The 21,365-nt window shown below is 40.0% G+C and overlaps 1 protein-coding gene across 1 annotated transcript; it reads left to right on the forward strand.

Annotated features, from left to right (window-relative positions):
- Positions 1–4,018: 4,018 nt before the first annotated feature.
- Positions 4,019–19,506, forward strand: LOC117288515 (protein adenylyltransferase SelO, mitochondrial-like). Its single transcript, XM_033769404.1, has 12 exons — positions 4,019–4,566; positions 7,162–7,334; positions 7,827–7,938; positions 8,829–8,952; positions 9,777–9,892; positions 11,324–11,427; positions 12,397–12,601; positions 15,094–15,297; positions 15,902–16,022; positions 17,289–17,522; positions 17,783–17,900; positions 19,106–19,506. The coding sequence occupies exons 1-12, from the start codon at positions 4,064–4,066 to the stop codon at positions 19,219–19,221; spliced, it is 2,130 nt and encodes a 709-aa protein (XP_033625295.1). The 5' UTR covers positions 4,019–4,063; the 3' UTR covers positions 19,222–19,506.
- Positions 19,507–21,365: the final 1,859 nt, after the last annotated feature.

Genomic DNA, 21,365 nt, shown 5'->3' on the forward strand with positions numbered 1-21,365 from the left:
GGGATCGGTGGTGGCTTTTTGCAATCGGTCAACTTCAGGGATCGGTGATGGCTTTTTGCATGCGGTCAACTTTAGTGATCGGTTGTGGCTTTTTGCAATCGTCAACTTTAGGGATCGGTGATGGTTTTTGCAATCGGTCAACTTAAGGGATCGGAGGTGGCTTTTTGCAATCAGTCAACTTTAGGGATCGGTGGTGGCTTTTTGCAATCGGTCACATTTTGCAACCGGTGATGGGATTTTGGGATATCCGAATTTTGCGTCCGGTCGGTGCAGGCCTACTTCAAAACCTATGATTGGGTAGATTGTGGATATTAGTTGTTGTTATTTTCTAGTTCACACCACCATGGAGGAATAAATTACACTCACCAGCGGGTTGACTGACTTGCCAAACATTTGTAGAAGAGTACCATTTTATAACTATGTAAGGGGGAACGCAACAAACATCAAATTAATCAGCTCTTTCTAAAAAGATAATAATAATAATAACAAATGGGTAGGAGAGGGTGTGGAAGGGTTATCTATGTCCCACAATTGGTTGTCGTCTTCCGGAAATGGTAGGGACTTTTCGTTTTCGACGACGGATGGTTCTGCGACGGTTGTTCAGCTAAACGTTGTCGTTTTCAGCACAACGAAGATTCATCCCAAGTACTGTCGTAGAAATTGAGGGACGACCGTCCTCAAAGCCGACGCATGCGCAGATGACGCCAAATGTCATCTTGATGATATTGAGCCAGAATTGGGCCAGTGCTGGCCTTCTTCCGGTCAAGCGTCATGTCCTTGCTAGTAAAGTGCCCACACTGGGCCAATGTCGGTTTTATAGAGGCAAACTATTTTAGTTAGGACGGAGGTTTGCCTGTCTTGGCCAATATTGGTTTTGTGCGGCACAACGTTTCGGCAAAATTATGAACCTTTAATGGGCCAATGCTGGTTTTGTAGCGGTGCACCATTTTGGGAAAGTGGTAGAAAACCTGCAGTGGTCCAATACTGGTTTTGTGGCACACCATTTGGGAAAACAGGCAGAAAACCTCTCATTGAGCCAATACTGGTTTTGTAGCTGCACACCATTTTTTGTCAAAATGGTGTCATTATAGAAAACCTTTTTGGGGCCAATCATGCCAATACTGGCTTTGGCAAAACGGTAAAGAAATATGTTCTAATGACTAAACCGACTTGATATTTAAAAAGGAATTAGCCCATGCAAGTTATTTATTGAAGCTGGGGTAGTTAATCGTCCTAACTTAGGACTAGCCATACGTTTCTTATATCTCCAAGGACTATGTCCTAAGTTAGGACTAGGCCTAACTCTCTGTGAAATCGACCCCTGATGGTACCGGCATTTTGAGAAACCGAATACTATTAATAAAACAAAATTCTAAAATTAATACCTCCTTTTTTAGTTTATTGGTTTTTACATAGCATTTTTTAATTTGATTTATTCATTGCTGCTGTTTTTTCATTTTTTATGTTTTGTGTTTATCATGGACAACTACACTTTATTGTAATGAACTTTTTTATTGCAAAGTAATTACATTTAAATTTAATATATTTAATATACTTTTTGCATTTTTATTTTATTGATAAAAACTTACGAGTTAAAATGCTGGTTGAATTTTCGTCTGATAATGAAAGTTTTACTTTCTGTCATCTGTCTACTGGTTTGTTGGCGGCACACCATTTTGGCAAAATGGTAGAAAACCTCTATTGTGCCAACACTGGTTTTGTAGCTGCACCATAGACAATCTTTTCTGGGCCAATACTTTTTTTTTAGCGCCACGCCATTTTGACAAAATGGTATAGACAACTTTTTCTGGGCCAATACTGGTTTCGAAGTGGCACACCATTTTGGCAAATAATGGTATAAAACAACTTTTTTGTGCCAATACTGATTTGGTAACGGCCACCATTGGGCCGGCATTGAACCGACATTGGTCATAATATGCAATTTTCAAGGCAGGGTGTCAAATCTGTGGCACAGGATGTCTTAAGATTGTCGAAACAATTAAAAAATGACAAAGTAATGTAATTTGTTGAGATTTTTTTTGCTATAAAATCTCCCCCAAAATTGTAGATATTAATAAATCTTGATTGCAATAATGTAATAATTTGAAATAACTGATTGCCCAATGTATGTATGTTATCTGGGTATAAAATGGTACTCTTCTAAAAATGTTTGGTCAACCCGCTGGTGAGTGTAATTTATTCCTCCACGGTGGTGTGAACTAGAAAATAACAACAATTAATATCCACAATCTACACAATCATAGGTTTTGAAGTAGGCCTGCACCGACCGGACGCAAAATTCGGATATCCCAAAATTCCATCACCGGTTGCAAAAGTTGACCGATTGCAAAAAGCCACCACCGATCCCTAAAGTTGACTGATTGCAAAAAGCCACCACCGATCCCTGAAGTTGACCGATTGATTAATTAATAATTTAAAACAAAATTACGTTTAGAGTAAAGCTTATTTTAAAGCTTCAATTTTATATAAGATTTAACTCTTTTATACACCCCCCCCCCCTAAATTAAGAACTTTATATAGTACGTTTTTCGCTTTGGATTCAATTAATACGTGCCTCTTCGTTTATTACAAGGAAATATTTGTATAATACTTTACCTAGCCTTTTATAAAACGTGTTGAGTGCGTCCCGGTCTGTGTTTGTCCATCACATTCATGATGCACATAATATGTGTTTTCCATCAAAACGGTTTTTGTGTGGTCATAATGTTCTCACCTCTGAGTCTGTTTACACAGGGCTACTTGTATGATTTCAGATTTCCCCTTACACACAAAACTATCGATAGAGACTCTTGTTCAAAAACATTTCCCTTCACTGAATATAAATATTTATATTTCCCCGGCATACACCATTTCCGGAAGACGACAACCAATTGTGGGACATAGAAAACCCTTCCACACCCTCTCCTACCCATTTGTTATTATTATTATTATCTTTTTAGAAAGAGCTGATTAATTTGATGTTTGTTGCGTTCCCCCTTACATAGTTATAAAATGGTACTCTTCTACAAATGTTTGGCAAGTCAGTCAACCCGCTGGTGAGTGTAATTTATTCCTCCATGGTGGTGTGAACTAGAAAATAACAACAACAACTAATATCCACAATCTACACAATCATAGGTTTTGAAGTAGGCCTGCACCGACCGGACGCAAAATTCGGATATCCCAAAATCCCATCACCGGTTGCAAAATGTGACCGATTGCAAAAAGCCACCACCGATCCCTAAAGTTGACTGATTGCAAAAAGCCACCTCCGATCCCTTAAGTTGACCGATTGCAAAAACCATCACCGATCCCTAAAGTTGACGATTGCAAAAAGCCACCACCGATCACTAAAGTTGACCGCATGCAAAAAGCCATCACCGATCCCTGAAGTTGACCGATTGCAAAAAGCCACCACCGATCCCTAAAGTTGACCGATTGCAAACAGCCACCACCGATCACTAAAGTTGACCGATTGCAAAAAGCCACCACCGATCACTAAAGTTGACCGATTGCAAAAAGCCACCACCGATCACTAAAGTTGAATGATTGCAAAAAGCCACCACCGATCACTAAAGTTGACCGCATGCAAAAAGCCATTACCGATCCCTAAAGTTGACCAACTGCAAAAAGCCACCACCGATCCCTAACGTTGACCGATTGCAAAAAGCCACCACGGATCGCTAAAGTTGACCGATTGCAAAAAGCCACCACCGATCACTAAAGTTGACCACCGATTGCAAAAAGCCATCAACGGTCGTGAATATGCATGACCGATCGCTATATACCATCACCGATCATGAATATGCATGACCGATCGCTAAAATGGACCACCGATCGTGTTTTATCACCGCTCGCTAAAGTTGATCACCGATCGCATAGGACCACCACCGATGATTAAATGCCTCTTTGGCGTTCCATAGGTACAGTAACATCATACTGCTGCAGTGCTGTTGTTTGATGGGGGTAATAATTCCTTTTACAAGGATTCCTTCTTCCACTGCAAGTAGTGCTGTATGTTAGAATAGAAGTAGGCCAATTGCCAAAGGTGGCCACCGTTCCCATGCGTTTAAAGCCGCCGTCTTTATTAAACATTTCCAGACACAATTGGAACTGGCAGTGTTTACATTTACAACAACATCACCAGCGGTCTGTGAAACCAAGGAGAGAGCTTTTGGCTTCAGCAACAACATTGTTTATGTTTCATAGATTGACACATAACCATTTTCGTGCAGGCAAAATGGCCAAACTTGAAAGCTTGAATTTTGACAATCTTGTGCTTCGCACTCTCCCTATCGACCCGGAGAAGAAGAACTTCACTAGGCCAGTCAAGGGAGCGTGTTTCTCAAAGACAACGCCCGAGCCAGTTGCTAACCCAGAGACGGTCGCGGTGTCCCTCCCAGCGTTGAGATTGCTCGGTTTGGAAGACAAAGAAAGTGAGAGGCCGGAGTTTGCAGAGTTTTTCTCTGGGAGCAAGACGCTGCCGGGAAGCGACAGTGCAGCCCATTGCTACTGTGGACATCAGTTTGGTCATTTCTCTGGACAATTGGGTGATGGAGCAGCCATGTAGGTTCATACAATACGTCACAGGCAGGCCTGGAATTTCATCTTTGAGAGGGCAAGGCCATTTTCATTTTGAAAAGGGCACTTCCATTGGATTGGAGTTTATTGGAATTTTTTGAAGGGGTACCAAGGCCAAGACTAGACCTAGTAACTGGGGCGCTGTAATGTCAAAATTTCAAAAAAGGAATACACCGCCCTAGTTACTGGGTCTAGGCCAAGACCAGGTTAATGGACACTCCTACACTAGAACTATGACTGAGGTTCGTTCCGCTATTGTAGTAGAACGAACCTCATTTAGTTCTAGGAGTAGTCAATGACAATTCCAGGCCTGCCTTGGGCAGCTGCGCTGGTAATTCCTGCCCCCTAAAGGCTAAGCTCTCCCTCATCAAAGTTGGCCCCTAACAAGCTTGCCCTACTTGGCAACAATCGTACCACCCTGACAGTCACAAAGTATAGCTCCCTTAGCTAGACCTGTAACTGGGGCTATGTACTCCTTTTTTCAAAATTTTGCACGACGGAAGATGACATCAATTTTGAAAAAAGGAGTTACAGCGTCCCAGTTACTGGGTCAACCCCCTTGCAAGCTCCCCCCTTTAGTCTATCCTGAACTCAAGAAACATAACCCAGCCATGCCATGAACACCTACATGTAGAATGCTTGCGACATTTGTTGTTGGAATGAAAAAAGAAATATTTGTTGGGAAGAAGTCTTTGAAATGGTTAAAATAACAAGTTACATTGATGAGATTGTGCAGACTTTTGGCTGAATTCAAACTTTTTTGTCAGCCTGGTGAAGAAAATCAGACAATATTTGTTTCCACAAAAAAATAAAGAAAATCTGCTCATTGATCAATTCTCTAGTGCTTTGTGTACTGTTTCCAAAAGCTCCTTGGAATCTATAACCCCAGGAGTTACCAAAAGGTAGAAATGCCATCATTTCAACACACCTTTGAATTTTTATCCAAGTTTCAGACTTTTTTTGTTAGTAATGACTCTCACCCCTGCAAGTTATCATTGGTAAATTGGTGGTTGATTGACTTATGTTTATTGGAAAGACTTAAATTGGGGGTTAGCTTGCTTGGGGACAAGTTGACTGGCTTCCTTCCATTCAGTGTAGAAGGGGTGCACAGTCCAAATCAGAGGTATAACGCATTTTTTTCTTGTCCATTTTATGAACAGTTTGAAAACCACTGAAGTAGCAGTTATCTCAATGTTATTTGTATATCAATTAAGTTGCTTAGTACAAGATCTGCAAAGAGTTACTCAATATTTATCTGTTGTTAATTTGGTTTCTTTGTAACACAAAGTGTACATGTACCCATGATTGTGGCTGCTGCATGGAAGTACAAGCCCAGGGGTGGATTTCACAAAGAGTTAGGACTAGTCCTAACTTAGGGCTAGTCCTAGGAGATGTACAAATTGCACCGGTAGTCCTAAGTTAGGACGAGTAACTGGTCCTAACTCGAGATAAGACTAGTCCTAACTCTTTGTGAAATCCACTGCAGGGGTGGATTTCACAAAAGTTAGTCCTAACTTAGGACTAGTCCTAGGCAATGCTAAGAGATAGGACTGGTCCTATAAGTTAGGACCAGTAACTCATCCTAACTTAGGACTGGTCCTATCTCTTAGCATTGCCTAGGACTAGTCCTAAGTTAGGACTACCTTTGTGAAATCCACCCCAGCAGCCAGATACAGTAGAGGGGATCATTGCAACAGGGCACTAGAGAAGCTACAGTGTAGTACACATTCATAATATATTAATAAATGGGGTGACGTGGTATTGTGGCTGGTAACCTTAATGTGGTACGCATTTATGTTGTGCTTTTTGTGCTTTAAAGATGCTATGTCAGATTTTTGGGCGATTTGATTTAAAATTCAATAGGTATTTTGATGGGGGTCGAGAAAGTTACAAGCTTTCATTTGAGCCTTTGCTCGAAAAAGTCCGCCAATTATTAAGTAGCAGTGAAATAAAGTGCTCAAAATTAGTTTTTGTCGGGATCCCGACAATATATCACGTGACCAATTCTTATGTGTTTTATAAGAAACGTGTTAAATTTTTGTCATGGTTCCTGACCATTAAAAGTAAAAGTTAAACTTGTTTTCGTTAGAGTGGGTGATACTCTTTGAAATACCATTCACTCAAAAAAATCTTTTTTTTTAATGTTTGGGGCAAAAAATCTGACATAGCATCTTTAAAAGCAGCTCTAGCCCTGGACTTTGCTTTCCAGCATGTAATAATAATAATAATAATAATAATAATGCATTTATAATGCGCCATCTATCTAGTGTACAAGACCCTATTCCGAGGCGCAGAACAAAAAAACAATACATACAACAAAAAAGAAATGTAGAACATAATACAAAATTATACAATGAATAATCTACTGTCAAGACATGTAACGAGCTAAGTGTAAGAGGATTTAAACAAATGAGTTTTAAGCAAGCTTTTAAACAATGGAAGAGAACTACAGCGCCTGATGTTATTAGGTAAAGCGTTCCAAAGTTTAGGAGCACAAGCTCGTACAGCATGAACCGCATGAACCTAGCGAGCTATGCTCAAAGTGGTTTTAAAAGGAAGGTATTCTATTTAAATTAACAGGTACTTAGGAGAGGTTGTTAACCCGTCAGGTGAGCGATGGGAGATTCAACTGAAAGGCGCTGGTCCTACACCATACTCCAGGCAGAGTGATGGTCGAAAAGTACTACGATCTAGCATTAGGGAGTTCCTGTGTAGTGAAGCTATGCATCACCTCGGAATACCAACAACTAGAGGTAAGGTACCTAGAAGGCAAGACTTTAACATAGGTAAAGCAACAACATTTACCTTGTTTTACTACCAGGGTCCAATTTCATACAGCTGCTTATGGACAAAATACTGCTTAACAAATGTCTGCTAAGCACAAATACCTGGTAACCAGTTACAAACTATGTACAAATAATATATGGTACTTTGGCTGGTAACCCATTTCTGCTAAGCTAAATTGTTTTGCACTTAAGTGATTTTTGTGCTAAAGCATGCAGCTGTATGAAATTGGCTACAGGATATACTTGTCTGGGACAGTTACATAAAGCTGCTTTTTGGAAGTAGTTTTTGAAATGATAAGTATATCATTGGTCATTGGTGAAAGATCTTTGCATACTTATTTTGGAAGACCCTTTCCTGAAATAAGCCATGGGGGACATTTCAACATCTCAGCAATATTGCAGAAAGTTTTGTTATTTTATTTATTTGTTCAATTTTACATATATCCCCTTCCCTTTAAGCTGGATCATGTGTGACGTCTGACACAAAGATTATACGTGACATCTTCTACACTGGGAATCCAATACAGGAGAGGTCAACGATAGTGTTACGGATAGCACCAACATTTATAAGGTTAGGTCAAGTGTTATGTAAATCACACAAACTTGGGTACCATTTTTGTTACAAAGACACTGAATAAACAGCAGATAATTGTATAAATATATAAAAAACCTCTTTGCAGATCTTATATTCGCAAAAATCGAAGCACTTGTTATTTCATCATTGACACAGCAACTGTTAATTGATAAATATATATAATAGCATTGAGATAAGATTTTAATTGGTCTTTTGCTTGTTTTTCTTGATTATAACATTTTCAATTCTTGTCTGCTGTTTTGTTGTATTGTCACACCATTTTTGAGTAAAATTAATTCAATTTCATTGTGCAATTTTCAATGAGTAAATTTAGGTGAGTGGCTTAACTATTCCACATATTTTTTAAATTGTTATTACCAATTTGCCTCCTATTTAATTTCAATTTTTTAATTTGTGTAAAATTGTTGTAATTCAGCCTTTGTGCTGCGAGGACAGTTTTTTAATAAACCATTTTATCTATCTATCTATCTATCTATGGCTAATTTAATCTTTGAGTTGGCAAGGCCATTTTCATTTTGCAAAGGGAACTTTCACTGGAAATTGTTAAAGTCTTTGGGAAACTTTTGAAGGGGCACCAAGGCCAAGACCAGATGCAACAGAGGTCGTTGCCTCTGTGTAAGCATAGTATAGTACAATTAGGCCTCGTATAATAGATGCACCCTAGGGCACCCGGTCTTGTTCCAGTCAGAAAAATAAGTCTGCCTACCAATTTAGAAAACGTTGGCAAATAAACATGTCATTCAACGTGAGATGTTAGATGTTAAGATTTGTTATGAATTAACAAAATTAGACTAAATAAACAAATATTAAAAACTTTTTAGAATTACTGGAAGGTGTACGTACAAACATATTATCCTCCATTTCAGGATTGGGTCGTTTGAAATATTCAAGCCACTGCAAAGTACGACGGGTCGAGGGGGCCCAAGTGTTGGTCGGAAAGATATTCTGGAACAAATGCTGGAGTACGTCATCAAAACTTTCTTTGCAGAAGTGAGTAAAGTATTATGGGTTGAGAGATGCAGGTCATGAAGCACGTTCTAGGATATATCTGTAGATGGGCTATAACCTGTTCACACACATAGATGCCGCTTCTACTACGTTGGAAAAGTTGCCGAGAGCGTGGCTAACTGGGGGCCAATCGTGTGCCAAATTTAGAAGGATCTCCATGGGCGTGGTTTGGTCGGGAAGGGATCTGCTAGGTCGGGAAGTTGCGTACTCTCCCCACGCTTATAACGGGGCAAAGTCATAGTGGGAATGCCATTATCATACAAGCAGTGTGGTAGCATCGTGGTAAGATCTCCTGGGTCGTAATGAAAACGCCGCATCGTCGGCAATCATTTTGAAGCAGAAACAACCGCTCGGTCGGCATTGGTCTAGGTGTTAACGTTGTGGCAGTGAGTCGGCAACACTTTTCGACAAAGAAGCAGTACAGTCATGATGTATTTTTTTTAATTGCTGGATTTGGGCGGCGATTGTGTCTTGACTTGATAAATTTTTGTGATCGCGGTGATCGGCATGGTCTTCGTAAGGTCGTAGAGCTGTGTGAACGGGGTATAAGCAAGAATTATTTGGGGAACTTTAAGACATGCCCTGAAAAATATGTCGCTTTTTCCTTAGCTAGAAAAATTGCAAAGACTGTGTTGTTAAGACTTTAATTTCTACAGGGTGAAAACTACATTATTTGCTAACAAGCCAATCGGGGTCATTACCAGTACTAAGCATCCAGTGCCTTTAACTGTTCCTTCATTTTGATACAGATTAACTATCCGTTTTGTTCATGTCTGTAACCCTTGTTGTCTCAACCTTTTCTTCAGATTTATGAAAGCCATAAAGACTCAACGCATGATCGCTATCTAGCATTCTACAGAGAAGTCGTCAAGTTGACTGCTCAACTCGTAGCTGAGTGGCAATGTGTGGGATTCTGTCATGGGTAAGAAAGACCCTCCTTAATTAGCCATGAGTAGGAATAGGATGTGTTGGTGTATCAATGGATTAACAAATTCTTTCCTTGTGTATTGAGACTCATTTCGCAAGATACTTGTACTGAAAGTCATGTACTCAATCCCGACTGAGGATGTACTCAGACTTGATTTTAAGTTTATAAGATTGCTGTCAAATTCATGTTGTGTTAATGTAAACTTATACCATTGAAAACAGTATTATAAAAGAACAGGAAAAGACAGAGCATAAACTTCACAAAACCACCTTTAAAATATCGACCATTGGTTCTTGCATTTTACAATATTATTGAGGGCAGTTTTTGCACTGGCAAAGTCTTTGAATGGCCCTTTGCTTTTATTTGTTAAATAGTTAATATATTTGATTTGAGGCATCGCATGGTGAGGTATTAATATTTACTATACCTCATACATATTCATGACCGAGAGTCGAGTTCTCATTGGCCCATTCACCATCACGTGCCAGGTGTTAATTTTGCTCATTACCAAGTGCGCACGCGGGTATTCACGCAAGTGGTGAATGCGCGTGACAAGTAATAGCTCCCCGGGAACTATTCTACTTGTCATGCTCATTACCATTGTGCGACGTCATCACCGGATGCTATTCCCTCGAAACTAGTTCCCTCGGCTTTGCCTCGGGATCTAGTTTGTCAACTTCCAATACCTCGGGGAGCTAGCATCGACTAGTCACCCTCAAATCATGTTATATTTGTATAATGTATTTGGTTTGCGGTAATACCATGCGTGTACTTGCCTGGTAGAGTTTGTTCTTTAGAGAACTGTCTTGCTATATATTCTACTACCGCGGAGTAGATTTATTTGGTTGTTCAGGAGACATCTCAGTTCTGAAAAGAACTGTCCTACTTCTTAACTTCTACCTAAATAGTTAAACAGTCAATAAAGGATGATATCAAATATATAGATATTACAGTTTTCTAACAACTGCAGTCCATCCAGGAAACATAACAAATATAACGAGTCTCTTACCTCACATTAAAACATGGTAAAAATGGGTTTTCTCCAGAACACTCCAAGCAAAATTTCTGAAAAACGTGGAGTCAACCAAACCCGCGCGACAAAGGAATCGTGACATCAGTGGCGGCTATTTGGTGTGGAAATGCCAAAGCTGGAGAACTGTGTATAAAACCAATAGGGGAAATATGTCACTGGCGTCCAGGGTCATTATAATAGATAAGCCGTTTTTGACTCTCGGCTGAAAAAGCCGCGCGGGCCGGGTGCATTTTTGACTCGAGTTATTTATTACTAAATGCAAATTTTGAGAGTAAAATGGTTATTAACCGGTATCTCCGATGTCTACTTGGCCATAAAAAGGTAATAGTTGACATATTGAGATCCTTTATTGGCTCTTTAATCTTCTGAATTTGTTTGTAATTTTTGTACAGAGTGTTGAACACGGACAACATGAGCATTGTTGGATTGACTATTGACTATGGCCCATATGGCTTTATGGATGCATACAACCCAGAACATATATGCAACACTTCAGGTAATGTGTGATTCAAGAGAAAAAAGGTAAAAACCTTTTTCAGCATGTACATGATGTAACTACATTATCCTTAATTTTGGTTGTAGCAACCACAATCAACTGTTTGCATTTTGTAGGAATTGTTCAGATTCAGTTCAGTAAGCTTTTAGACAAAACAATGATGTCATTTATCCTCCCGTATAATGCCTGTAATGCGCGATACTTTTTACCGCATGAGGGCGCTCTTAATCACTTCTGGGGGTATATTCATTCATACCCAAAACAGATACAGAAGACTGGAACACATTACCACCACAGACATCATCTATCCCGGACGACAAGACTTTTAAGCCATTGGATACTTTCGGTAAACAGTACCGTCCAAAGGCCCACACTTTGTGTATCACAACTTATATATAAAATAACAAACCTGTGAAAAATTAGGCTCATTCGGTCATCGGAGTCGGGAGAAAATAACGGGAAAACCCACCCTTGTTTCTGCAAGTTTCGCCATGTCATGACATGTGTTTACTAAAAATCTGTGATTCTCAGTGTCGAGAATTAATAATTGTTTTAATGTTTTTCAAAAAGTAAAGCATTTCATGGAATAATATTTCAAGAGAAGTCTTTTACCATTACCTTCTGTAAACCCTGTAAGTTATTTGTAAATCTGTGAACTGTAATTTTGTTTTCTGTTCCGAAAGTGTATAATGGCTTTAAAGGAGTCGTTATAATCCACCTCTAAAGCAACTTAAAACTACGGTGCAACAAAAGTGACAGAACGCCTATTAACACTGTGCAGGACGAATCGCGTATCACCATGGAAGTGATACACATACTATTGAGAGCGCCCTCACGCGGTAAAACAATATGGCGCATTGAAAAAACGGTCTTATCAATACGTAAGCTTCGAACAACTCTTTTATAGCTACCTTTACAGCTTTGTCTACAAAAAAACAGCAGCAAAACTTTCATGTTTTTTTCCCTCAGACGATGGTGGTCGGTACACATATGCCAACCAGCCAAAGATATGCCGCTGGAATATGGAGAAGCTGGCAGAGGCGATCTCCATGGCACTTCCAGAAGAAGTCTCCAAAGCAGAACTGGGGCTGTATGATGAAGAGTACGAAAGGTGCTACTTGGCGAAGATGAGGAAGAAACTAGGGCTACTGAACAAAGAGTTGCCCGAAGACAAGTAAGAGTTATTTCAGACTGATTTAAAAAGAAAATGCAAGTTCTCCTGGACACTATTGGTAATTGTCAAAGACCAGTCTTCTCACTTGGTGTAAAATAATGTTCAAACCTCTGAAAATTTGAGCTCAATTGGTCGTTGAAGTTGCAAGATAACTATGAAAAAAAAACATCCTGGTCAAATGAAGATGCTTGATTTCGAGACCTTAAATTCTAAATCTGAGGTCTTGAAACCAAATTCATGGAAAAATACTTCTTTCTTGCGAACTACCTCACTTCAGAGGGAGCCGTTTCTCACAATGTTTATTACTATTAACCCTCAACCCATTACTTGTTACCAAGTAAGGTTTTATGCTAACATGATTATTTTTGAGTAATTACCAATAGGGTCCACTGCCTTTAAACAAGGCTAAAAGCCACTCTAGTTAAAGCCATTGGACCCTTTCGGTAAACAGTATTGTCCAAGGCCCACACTTTGTGTACCACAACTTCTATATCAAATAACAAACCTGTGAAAATTTAGGCTCAATCGGTCATCGGTGTCGGGAGAAAACAACGGAAAAACCCACCCTTGTTTCCGCGCGTTTCGCCGTGTCATGACATGTGTTTAAAATAAATCCGTAATTCTCGTTAACGAGAATTTATATTGTTTTGCTGTTTTCTCAAAAAGTAAAGCATTTCATGGAATAATATTTCAAGAGAAGTCTTTCACCATTGCCTTCTGTAAACCCTGTAAGTTATTTGTAAATCTGTGAACTTTTATTTTTTTTTCTGAACCGAAAGGGTCCAATGGCTTTAAGGGGCTACAAGAAGAAAATTATTAAACATGAAAATAACTCAAGAGAGCCGGAGGCAAGAATTGTTATTATTAAAACAGTCCAAATTGTAGGATGGGGGGAAACATCCAACAGGCAAGGAGTTTCAAAGAGATGCAGTACCTGAAACCATGGAGGAAGTAAGAGAAGGAGCTCGAACGAAGGGACTTCAAAAGACGAACCTGTGGTACCGCAACCGTTGAACGACACCTCGTAATCACCCACATACCTTATACAAACAATGGGTGACCTGGCGAATGTGAGTTGGCGCGTGCGCACTTGGTTCTTCACTCATCTATGGTGTCGTATATCGTATGGATATAATAAAGAAAAAACAACTTTTTTGAGACCTGATAATTAATGTGTGTACACTTTCGCCCACCAAATCGAAAAACACAGTTGAATACCAACCACCCAAGTGCTAATACCCAAATTTTGATCCACCGCTAGTGACCGGAAAGTTGCAAAAAATGTTAAAATATGCTATGATATTTCGATGTAATACCACAAATGGTCAATGAAAACGTGTATATTCACAACTCTTGTCTCCAAAGATTCAACTTTACACGAAGGCAACGGTGCAGAGCGGCGGTACAACGGGTTCTGTACAAAGAGATCTAATCCCACTCGTTAATCGACCGTCCAGCTGGAGGTCTCCTATCTTTTTCCACTGGTCAGACAGAGGCATTGTCAGGGTATTATTTTGTTACTCTGCAGTTTTGCGGGTCGTTCGAGCTCCTTCTCTTCCTTCCTCCTTTTTGGAGGAGTGTTGGCTCTGAAAAGAGTTGTTATGGTCTCATACATTCCACTTTGCAAATCCAATGTATTGAAGACTGACTGATTGATGCCAGCAAAATCTTGTCTAAATCACCACCCATCCTTTATTTCATTTTCATTTCGTTTGTATATTTCAAAGGGTATGGTACAAAAGTGCAATGACAAAAAACAATCAGGAAGACACAAACTGACAAATCATTAAATAAAAGCGGTAGCGCCCCTGAAGGATTTCAAAATAAAGTAAACCTCATTTTTCTTGACTCATCCAGCCCGGCAAGTGAAACACGTTTAGGAAAACCCCTTAAACCACCTTAAGGGGCCCTAAGGAAGGACCCAATCTGTAGAGGGCGCGCAAGCACCAAGGAGCTTACTCATGCTGATTGTTATGGAAATATTATCTTGTCCTCTCTTTTTTTCTTGCCCGGCTTTCTCTTTTCCTCTTCTTTCATGGATAGTTACTCATTCTGAGGTTCAGGGGTTTGCACGTCTGAGCCTGATGCTTCACGGAGGCAACAGAGGCAACTACCTCCATGACCCTGGTTATTGCCTAGGTGCCCTGCAGTCCATTTCACGAAACCCTAGGATCAATCCTATCTCGAGTTAGGATGAGTAACCCGCTCTAACTTAGGATGGGTTCAATGCATCTGACGAGTAACCCGCTCTAACTTAGTATGGGTTCAATGCATCCTACGTATTTGGATACGGAACTGAACCCTAAGATCAATCCTAAGTTAGGAAGAGTGTGACTGGAAACTTTTCAGCTCAAGTTTAGATTTCCTTCACAAAAGAGGTGCCTTTTACAACATAAAAAAACCGCCTTGCCCTTACAACAAGGAAGTCTCTGGCCTGTTGACCCTTTATCCACGCAACCTCATTGTCTCCTCCGTTTCCTCATTCGTGGCAGAGCTCTCGTGGACGCATTCCTAGCCACCATGCAGCAGACTCAAGCAGACTTCACTAACTCCTTCAGATGCCTGAGTCGACTCCCTCTGCCTGGTGGTGGTCATGCCAGCCAGGACTCCGATGAGGCAGTGATGTCATACCTCTTGTCTCAGTGCAGTACGGCAGAGGAAATGAAGGAATCACTAGCACCGAGGATGGATGGAAGGTACATTGTTGTTGGTCCATGTCAAAATGTTGTATTACTCAGAGGTGTGATTTCTCCTTTTGTAACCGGAAATCTATTTTACATTTTTTTCTCTTCATTTTTATAATTAAGATCAAGAGAATCCTTCCACAAAATAAATGATGCAATCAACAGTTGCAGTGTTTCTCACAAGGTAGATTTTTGGAATATCAAAGGAACACGTTGCCTTGGATCAGACGAGTTGGTCTATAAAAAGCGTTTGAAACCGTTTGTTATGAAATGCTAATGGTTAGAAAGATGTTTTAAAAGTAGAATATAATGATCCACACTCACTCAAAATTGCACGGTTTTTATTATACGTCGCGAACTAACACGGTCGGCCATTTATGGGAGTCAAAAATTTGACTCCCATAAATGGCCGACCGTGTTTAGTCAACGAGGTAAAAAGAAAACCACGCAATTTTGAGGCATATTTGTGTAAATCATTGTATTCTACTTTTACAACATCTTTCTAACCATACCAATTTTATAACAAACGGTTACAGAATGCTTTTCAAGGACCAACTCGACCGATCCAATGAACGTGTTCCTTTAACCAATCTATGACTCTACCTTTTTAACCCAGAGAGCTTCAGATGATGATGATGTTGATGCAGATGAACCCTCAGTTGTTGCAGCAGCTTGGAGGTGGTCATCAAAAACTCATGAAGGAATTGGAACGCATGGAAAAAGCCAAGGATATTCAAGTAAGGAAAGGCACACTGGCAACTCTCGTTGTAAAGAGCACGATAGATGGATTGCACTAAGCGTCATCAATCGCCATATTTGATGTATAAACAATGCAAAAGTGCATATGTGTACGCGCTACCGCAGCTCTTAGCCAATGATAGCCTTGCACGCATGCACATTTCATCAAATATGGCGGTTAATGATGCTTAGTGCAATCCATCTATTATTATAAAGAGTACATTTGGCAGTCCAGAATGTCATTTCCAGACCTGGAGTTACACAGAGAACATGGAGGGCATAGCCTTTGTTGCCCCTGGTATTGGCCTTGGTGCTGCTTCAAAAGTTGCTTATAGACTTTTTAAAGACAGTGGACATTATTGGTAATTGTCAAAGACCAGTCTTCTTACTTGCTGTTTCTCAACATATGCATAAAATAACAAACCTGTGAAAATTTCAGCTCAATCGGGCGTCGAAGTTACGAGATAATAATGAAAGTTAAAATACCCTTGTCAAACAAAGCTGTGTGCTTTCTGATACTCGATTTCGAGACCTCAAGTTCTAAATCTGAGTTCTCGAAAACGAATTTGTGGAAAATACTTCTTTCTCGAAAACTACGTCACTTCAGAGGGAGCTGTTTCTCACAATGTTTGATACTATCAACCTCTCCCCATTACTGGTAATCAAGAAAGGTTTTATGCTAATAATTATTTTGAGTAATTACCAGTAGTGTCCACTGCCTTGGGGATCGTGAGACATTGTTTGAAGAGTGACCCCAGTGCTACTAAAGTGGTCCTGCATGCACTGCAGTTGGTGGCCTCCAGGTTGCCTGTAAAAGTTGCCTCCGACAAGGTGCTATAAGAAGTAAAGCAATCGTCGGGCCTGGAATTTCATTTGAAAGGGCAAGGCCATTTTCATTTTGCAAAAGGCACTTGCACTGTAAGATCCTAAAGACAACAGGAAAATTTTGAAGGGGCACCGAGGTTAAGACCAGTGGCTACCTTTTCCACTAAATTCTATAGTCAAAGAGCCTTCCACTTCATTGTTTCTTCGTTTTGGAACGACTTATCTATTCATATTCGTCAAGCTGACTCTTCAGATTTTCAAATTGCTTTTAATGGCTCATTTGTTTGAATCTTGTTAGTATATGTATGTTTTTGTTAATTTTTGAATTGTTTACATTATTTTTTTTACATTAATTTTTTTGCATTATGCACCATATAAATTTATTGTATTATTATTTCTACTATTATTGTTATTATGATTATTATTATTATCCCTGGCAGAATCTTAGTCAAGATGAAAAGATGAAGACGGATAGAGGGTCTTGGGAGATCTGGCTGGCTGCCTACAGAGACAGGCTGCTGAAGGAGTTGGATGGACTGAATGGAGAAGAGGCTTGTAGGGAATTCAGCCAGAGACGAGTTGATGTCATGAATGCAAACAACCCAAGGTTCATCTTGAGAAACTACATTGCACAGAATGCCATAGAGGCTGCTGAGAAGGGGGACTTCACAGAGGTAAGTTCAAGGGAAACTCACTGTGTAAATTTGAAATATTTTGGGGTTGAAGTGAGAGTATTTGACTAGAGATGGAATCAACGATCTCCAACTAACCAACTGAGCTATCTAACCCTTTGTTGGCTGATAAATTGAGACTTCTTGAAGGAAATTTTTGTCTTCTTAGAAATGGCTAGTTAAAACTAGGCTGTTTATAATGTTTAAGTGTGAGGTCGTCTTGATTATTTTTTGGTAAGGTTTACCACGCGTTTATTTTGTAGGTACAGCGCGTTCTGAAGTTGTTGGAGACGCCCTACAGTGAATCAGTAGACCTGGGTAGCTTGGCGTCTAAGCAGACAGAACAGCCTGCGTCTAGTACAAGCACCGATGAGGATGCTGGTAAGCAGTGTGAAATTAAGTGTATTTTCATGAATAATAATAATGATTCATAAATACCTAAGCCAGTTTATCCATTCTGATTGGTCGAAAGGGCATCACCAGGGGTTGTTTGAACGGATGATATAACACCAGTAAAAAGTGTTATTACATGGGCGTGACACGCGAGCTCCCCCCTGCGCTTATAAGACAGTTTCTTCATTCCTATTGGTCGAGAGCAACGGCTGAAACAGTTGTGCCACATCACACGATACGCGCGACGCGCACAGCAATCTCCTTATAAGGAGTTGTTTACCCGAGGGCCTTACCATTTCATAGCTGGAGGGGTGTTGTGTTGAAAGAAATCATTGAAGAATTATAGTTTTTGCATTTATTTTAACTTTTGACCAAGAAGTGTTGATGTTTTTTGACCGAAAAGGTATTTATGAATGGGAATAAAAGTGTGCTGAATCAGTTTTCAAATAGTGGTTTAAACCCACCAGGCCTGGTTCTTGATCATTTACCTCGACTTCGTCTCAGTAAAATTATCAAGTCCAGGCCTCGGCACGGGTTTAAACCACTGGTTGAAAACCTCTTCACCACACATTGATTCCCTTATAGTAAACCATTCTATGCGCTGTCAGTATTTTCCTACAAGGTATATGTGGAGCTACTCGCTGAAGTTTGGGACCAATTCCTTTAAACACAATGTAATGGTTTACAAGGTGCTGTGGCATAATGTGAAGCCAATCAAACCAGAACACTAATAATACTATGTTCTTGTTCAGCGCTTTATCACACTCACTAAGGGGCGTATCAAAGCGCTTATTTTTGCCTGCAAGGTATGTGAAGCTAATGGCTTGAAAGGTGCTGTTGTGCATTATTCAGCCAACCAAACCAGAAGCACCGGGGCGAACCCCTCCTCTTTTTGATAAGTGCACTGTGTTCTTTTTTCTGCGCGTTACACAACACATGGAACCAATGTCCCATCCAAAGGAGCATCATGGTTTAGTGTCTCGCTTAAAGACACGGGCGACACGACTGGGACTCGAACCCACACTCTGCTGATTAGAAACACCAGAGCTCGAGTCCGGTGCTGTTAACCACATGACCACGACACAAACACCGAGGCAAACCTCTTCTCTATGAACTTGGGCCCAGCTTCTCCCACTGTTAATGTCTAAGTAATGACCTCTGTTTCTTTCTGGTCTATTTGTATAACTCTTCAGGTGACTCTGGAGCTGTAGGATCCAGCCAGGCAGGCGTTGGCAAGATCAAGAGCTGCGCCGGGGTAGCTTACGATGACAGACCACCTCACTGGGCAACGGAGCTACGAGTCACTTGATCTTCATAGATCGTCTCAGTGTATACTCATAAAGCTGCATCACGTCTCACCTACATCCTTGTTAAATGTGCTGCAGCTTTTTGTACCGAGACATAAAGGGTTAAATACCAGTAACTTAATTTGCATAACACACAGACGTACTTAAAATACTACCTTGTCCCAGTACAATACTTATTCGGATATTCGGATCCAGGGAGTATTTTTTGTATTATATTTTGTGTTTGCTTTTAATGACGGCATTTGTACAAACCCAAGTTATATTGGGATACTCTTGCTTGATGAAAAGTTACTGGTTTACAGGCCTATACTATTTGATTACCCACTGTAATGTATAGCATTTATATGTTGTTTAATACTATATTTCAAAGGGACAGTGTGACATCTTTAAATTGAGAATGAAAAGCAACATAAATTTACAGCAAAAATTGTGTAAATTGCAGGCCTGGAATTTCATCTTTGAGACCACAAGGCCAGTTTCATTTTGCAAAGGGCACTTTCTTTAATTAATCTTGAAGTTTTATGGAACTTTTTGAGGAGCACAAGGCAAAGACCAGGAGCAACAGAGGTTGTGGCCTGCGTGTAGTTCCAGGCCTGAAATTGGTGGATTTCATCGCTGTAGCATTGAAATTCTTGTTTGATTACAATACAAATGTCCTTCATGCTTTTTTTTATGAACATGTATAAACCATTCAGCTGATACTACAGAAATGTGTGACTAAAAACTGTACTTTATAAATGTAACATTTCTGATTAGATGTTTACTCTTTAATTTATAACAAATTCCAATCCGTGGCAGTGTCATGGCCGAGCGGTTGGGAGCACCGGATTCAAGCACTGGTGTTTGATCAGCGGGGTGTGGGTTCGGATCCCGGTCGTGACACTTGCTACATAAAATTGGGGAGGTAGTGCTTTCTGCTCTACCGGCTAGGCTTCGAATTGGAGATACCCAAGCCTACATTCGTATGGACTGTGAAAGGGGTAACCCTGTTTCAGCCCTAGGAGTAGGTGGCAATGGCCTCTGGACAAAAATAATTGTAGCCCACACCTTGAAGTGGCCTCCAGGCCTTGTGTGTACTTAGGTTTGTATATTTAAATGTTATTATTTTCCTTGGTTTTATAGCTGGGAACAAAAGAATTTTGACATCTATCTGGAAATAGATTTTTAAAGATTTCAAGCTTAACATATATCTGTAAAAAAGTTTCATACAATATCATTTCATACAATATCATTGGTAATTAAATGTACACTCGCATGAAATTTTCTTATGCAATACTTTAATGATTTTACAGATGCAGGTACATGTATGCAGTACAATTTTATTGCTCTTGTTAGTCTACCTTTTACGGTATTCATAATTCCTGCAGGGTAAAAAGTCAAGCTTCTTTGTGTGAGAAAACTAACTGGAATGTTTTGACATTTATAATATATATCATTGTGTAGATTTAAAACACCAGCAGAGTAGCAATACTACAAGTTATCACACAAGCGCGAGTGGAGTACGGAAAAATATAGCACTTCTGCGTCCCATATCCAACGAGGCCGAAGGCCGAGTTGGAGGATGCAGATGCGCTATATTTGTGCGTATTCCACGAGCGCGCATGTGATAATGTATTTATCTTCAAGCAAACTTGACTTGTGACGTAGAACACACAAGACGCAGGTAGTGATATTAGCCGTGCAACATAGGTTTATATCATCACTCCATTCTGCAAATCTGATTGGGAGGATTAAGCACGTACTTGAAGATAAATGTGAATAGAGAATGATTACATCTATTTATAATAATACTGGTTGTGAGCCAAGGATTCTCAGAAAAGGGAACTAAATACCACTGTACTAGCCAAGAACCACATGTAGGGAAGACAAGGAAGGAAGTACCAGTTAAAGGAAAACCCCAGCGATTTATTCCAGGAAACACACATTCAGGCTCAAAATTTGAACCTAGAGGTGGAAGGCAAGGACCGATACCACAACACCATCCCGACTCTAAATGATTTGGTCCTTGAAAACCATGATAGCAAGACCATTTATATATGCCTCACTTTATCAATACATTGCAACCCACCATGTTTTGAGTAATAAAGGGGTGGGGTTTCAAGCGTCATGTGACGCACATGTTCCCCCTCCCTCTTTTAAGTGGACC

The sequence above is a fragment of the Asterias rubens genome, chromosome 3, assembly GCF_902459465.1.
Source record: "Asterias rubens chromosome 3, eAstRub1.3, whole genome shotgun sequence".
Lineage (NCBI taxonomy): Eukaryota > Metazoa > Echinodermata > Asteroidea > Forcipulatida > Asteriidae > Asterias > Asterias rubens.

What these genes read in the sequence shown, in the direction of transcription:
- LOC117288515 (XM_033769404.1), top strand. Translation starts at nt 4,064, where the DNA reads ATGCGTTTAAAGCCGCCGTCTTTATTAAACATTTCCAGACACAATTGG. An exon ending in TTGGGTGATGGAGCAGCCAT is followed by an intron (nt 4,567 to 7,161) that starts GTAGGTTCATAC and finishes TTAAATTAACAG; the next exon opens with GTACTTAGGAGAGGTTGTTA. An exon ending in AGAAGGGGGACTTCACAGAG is followed by an intron (nt 17,523 to 17,782) that starts GTAAGTTCAAGG and finishes TTTATTTTGTAG; the next exon opens with GTACAGCGCGTTCTGAAGTT.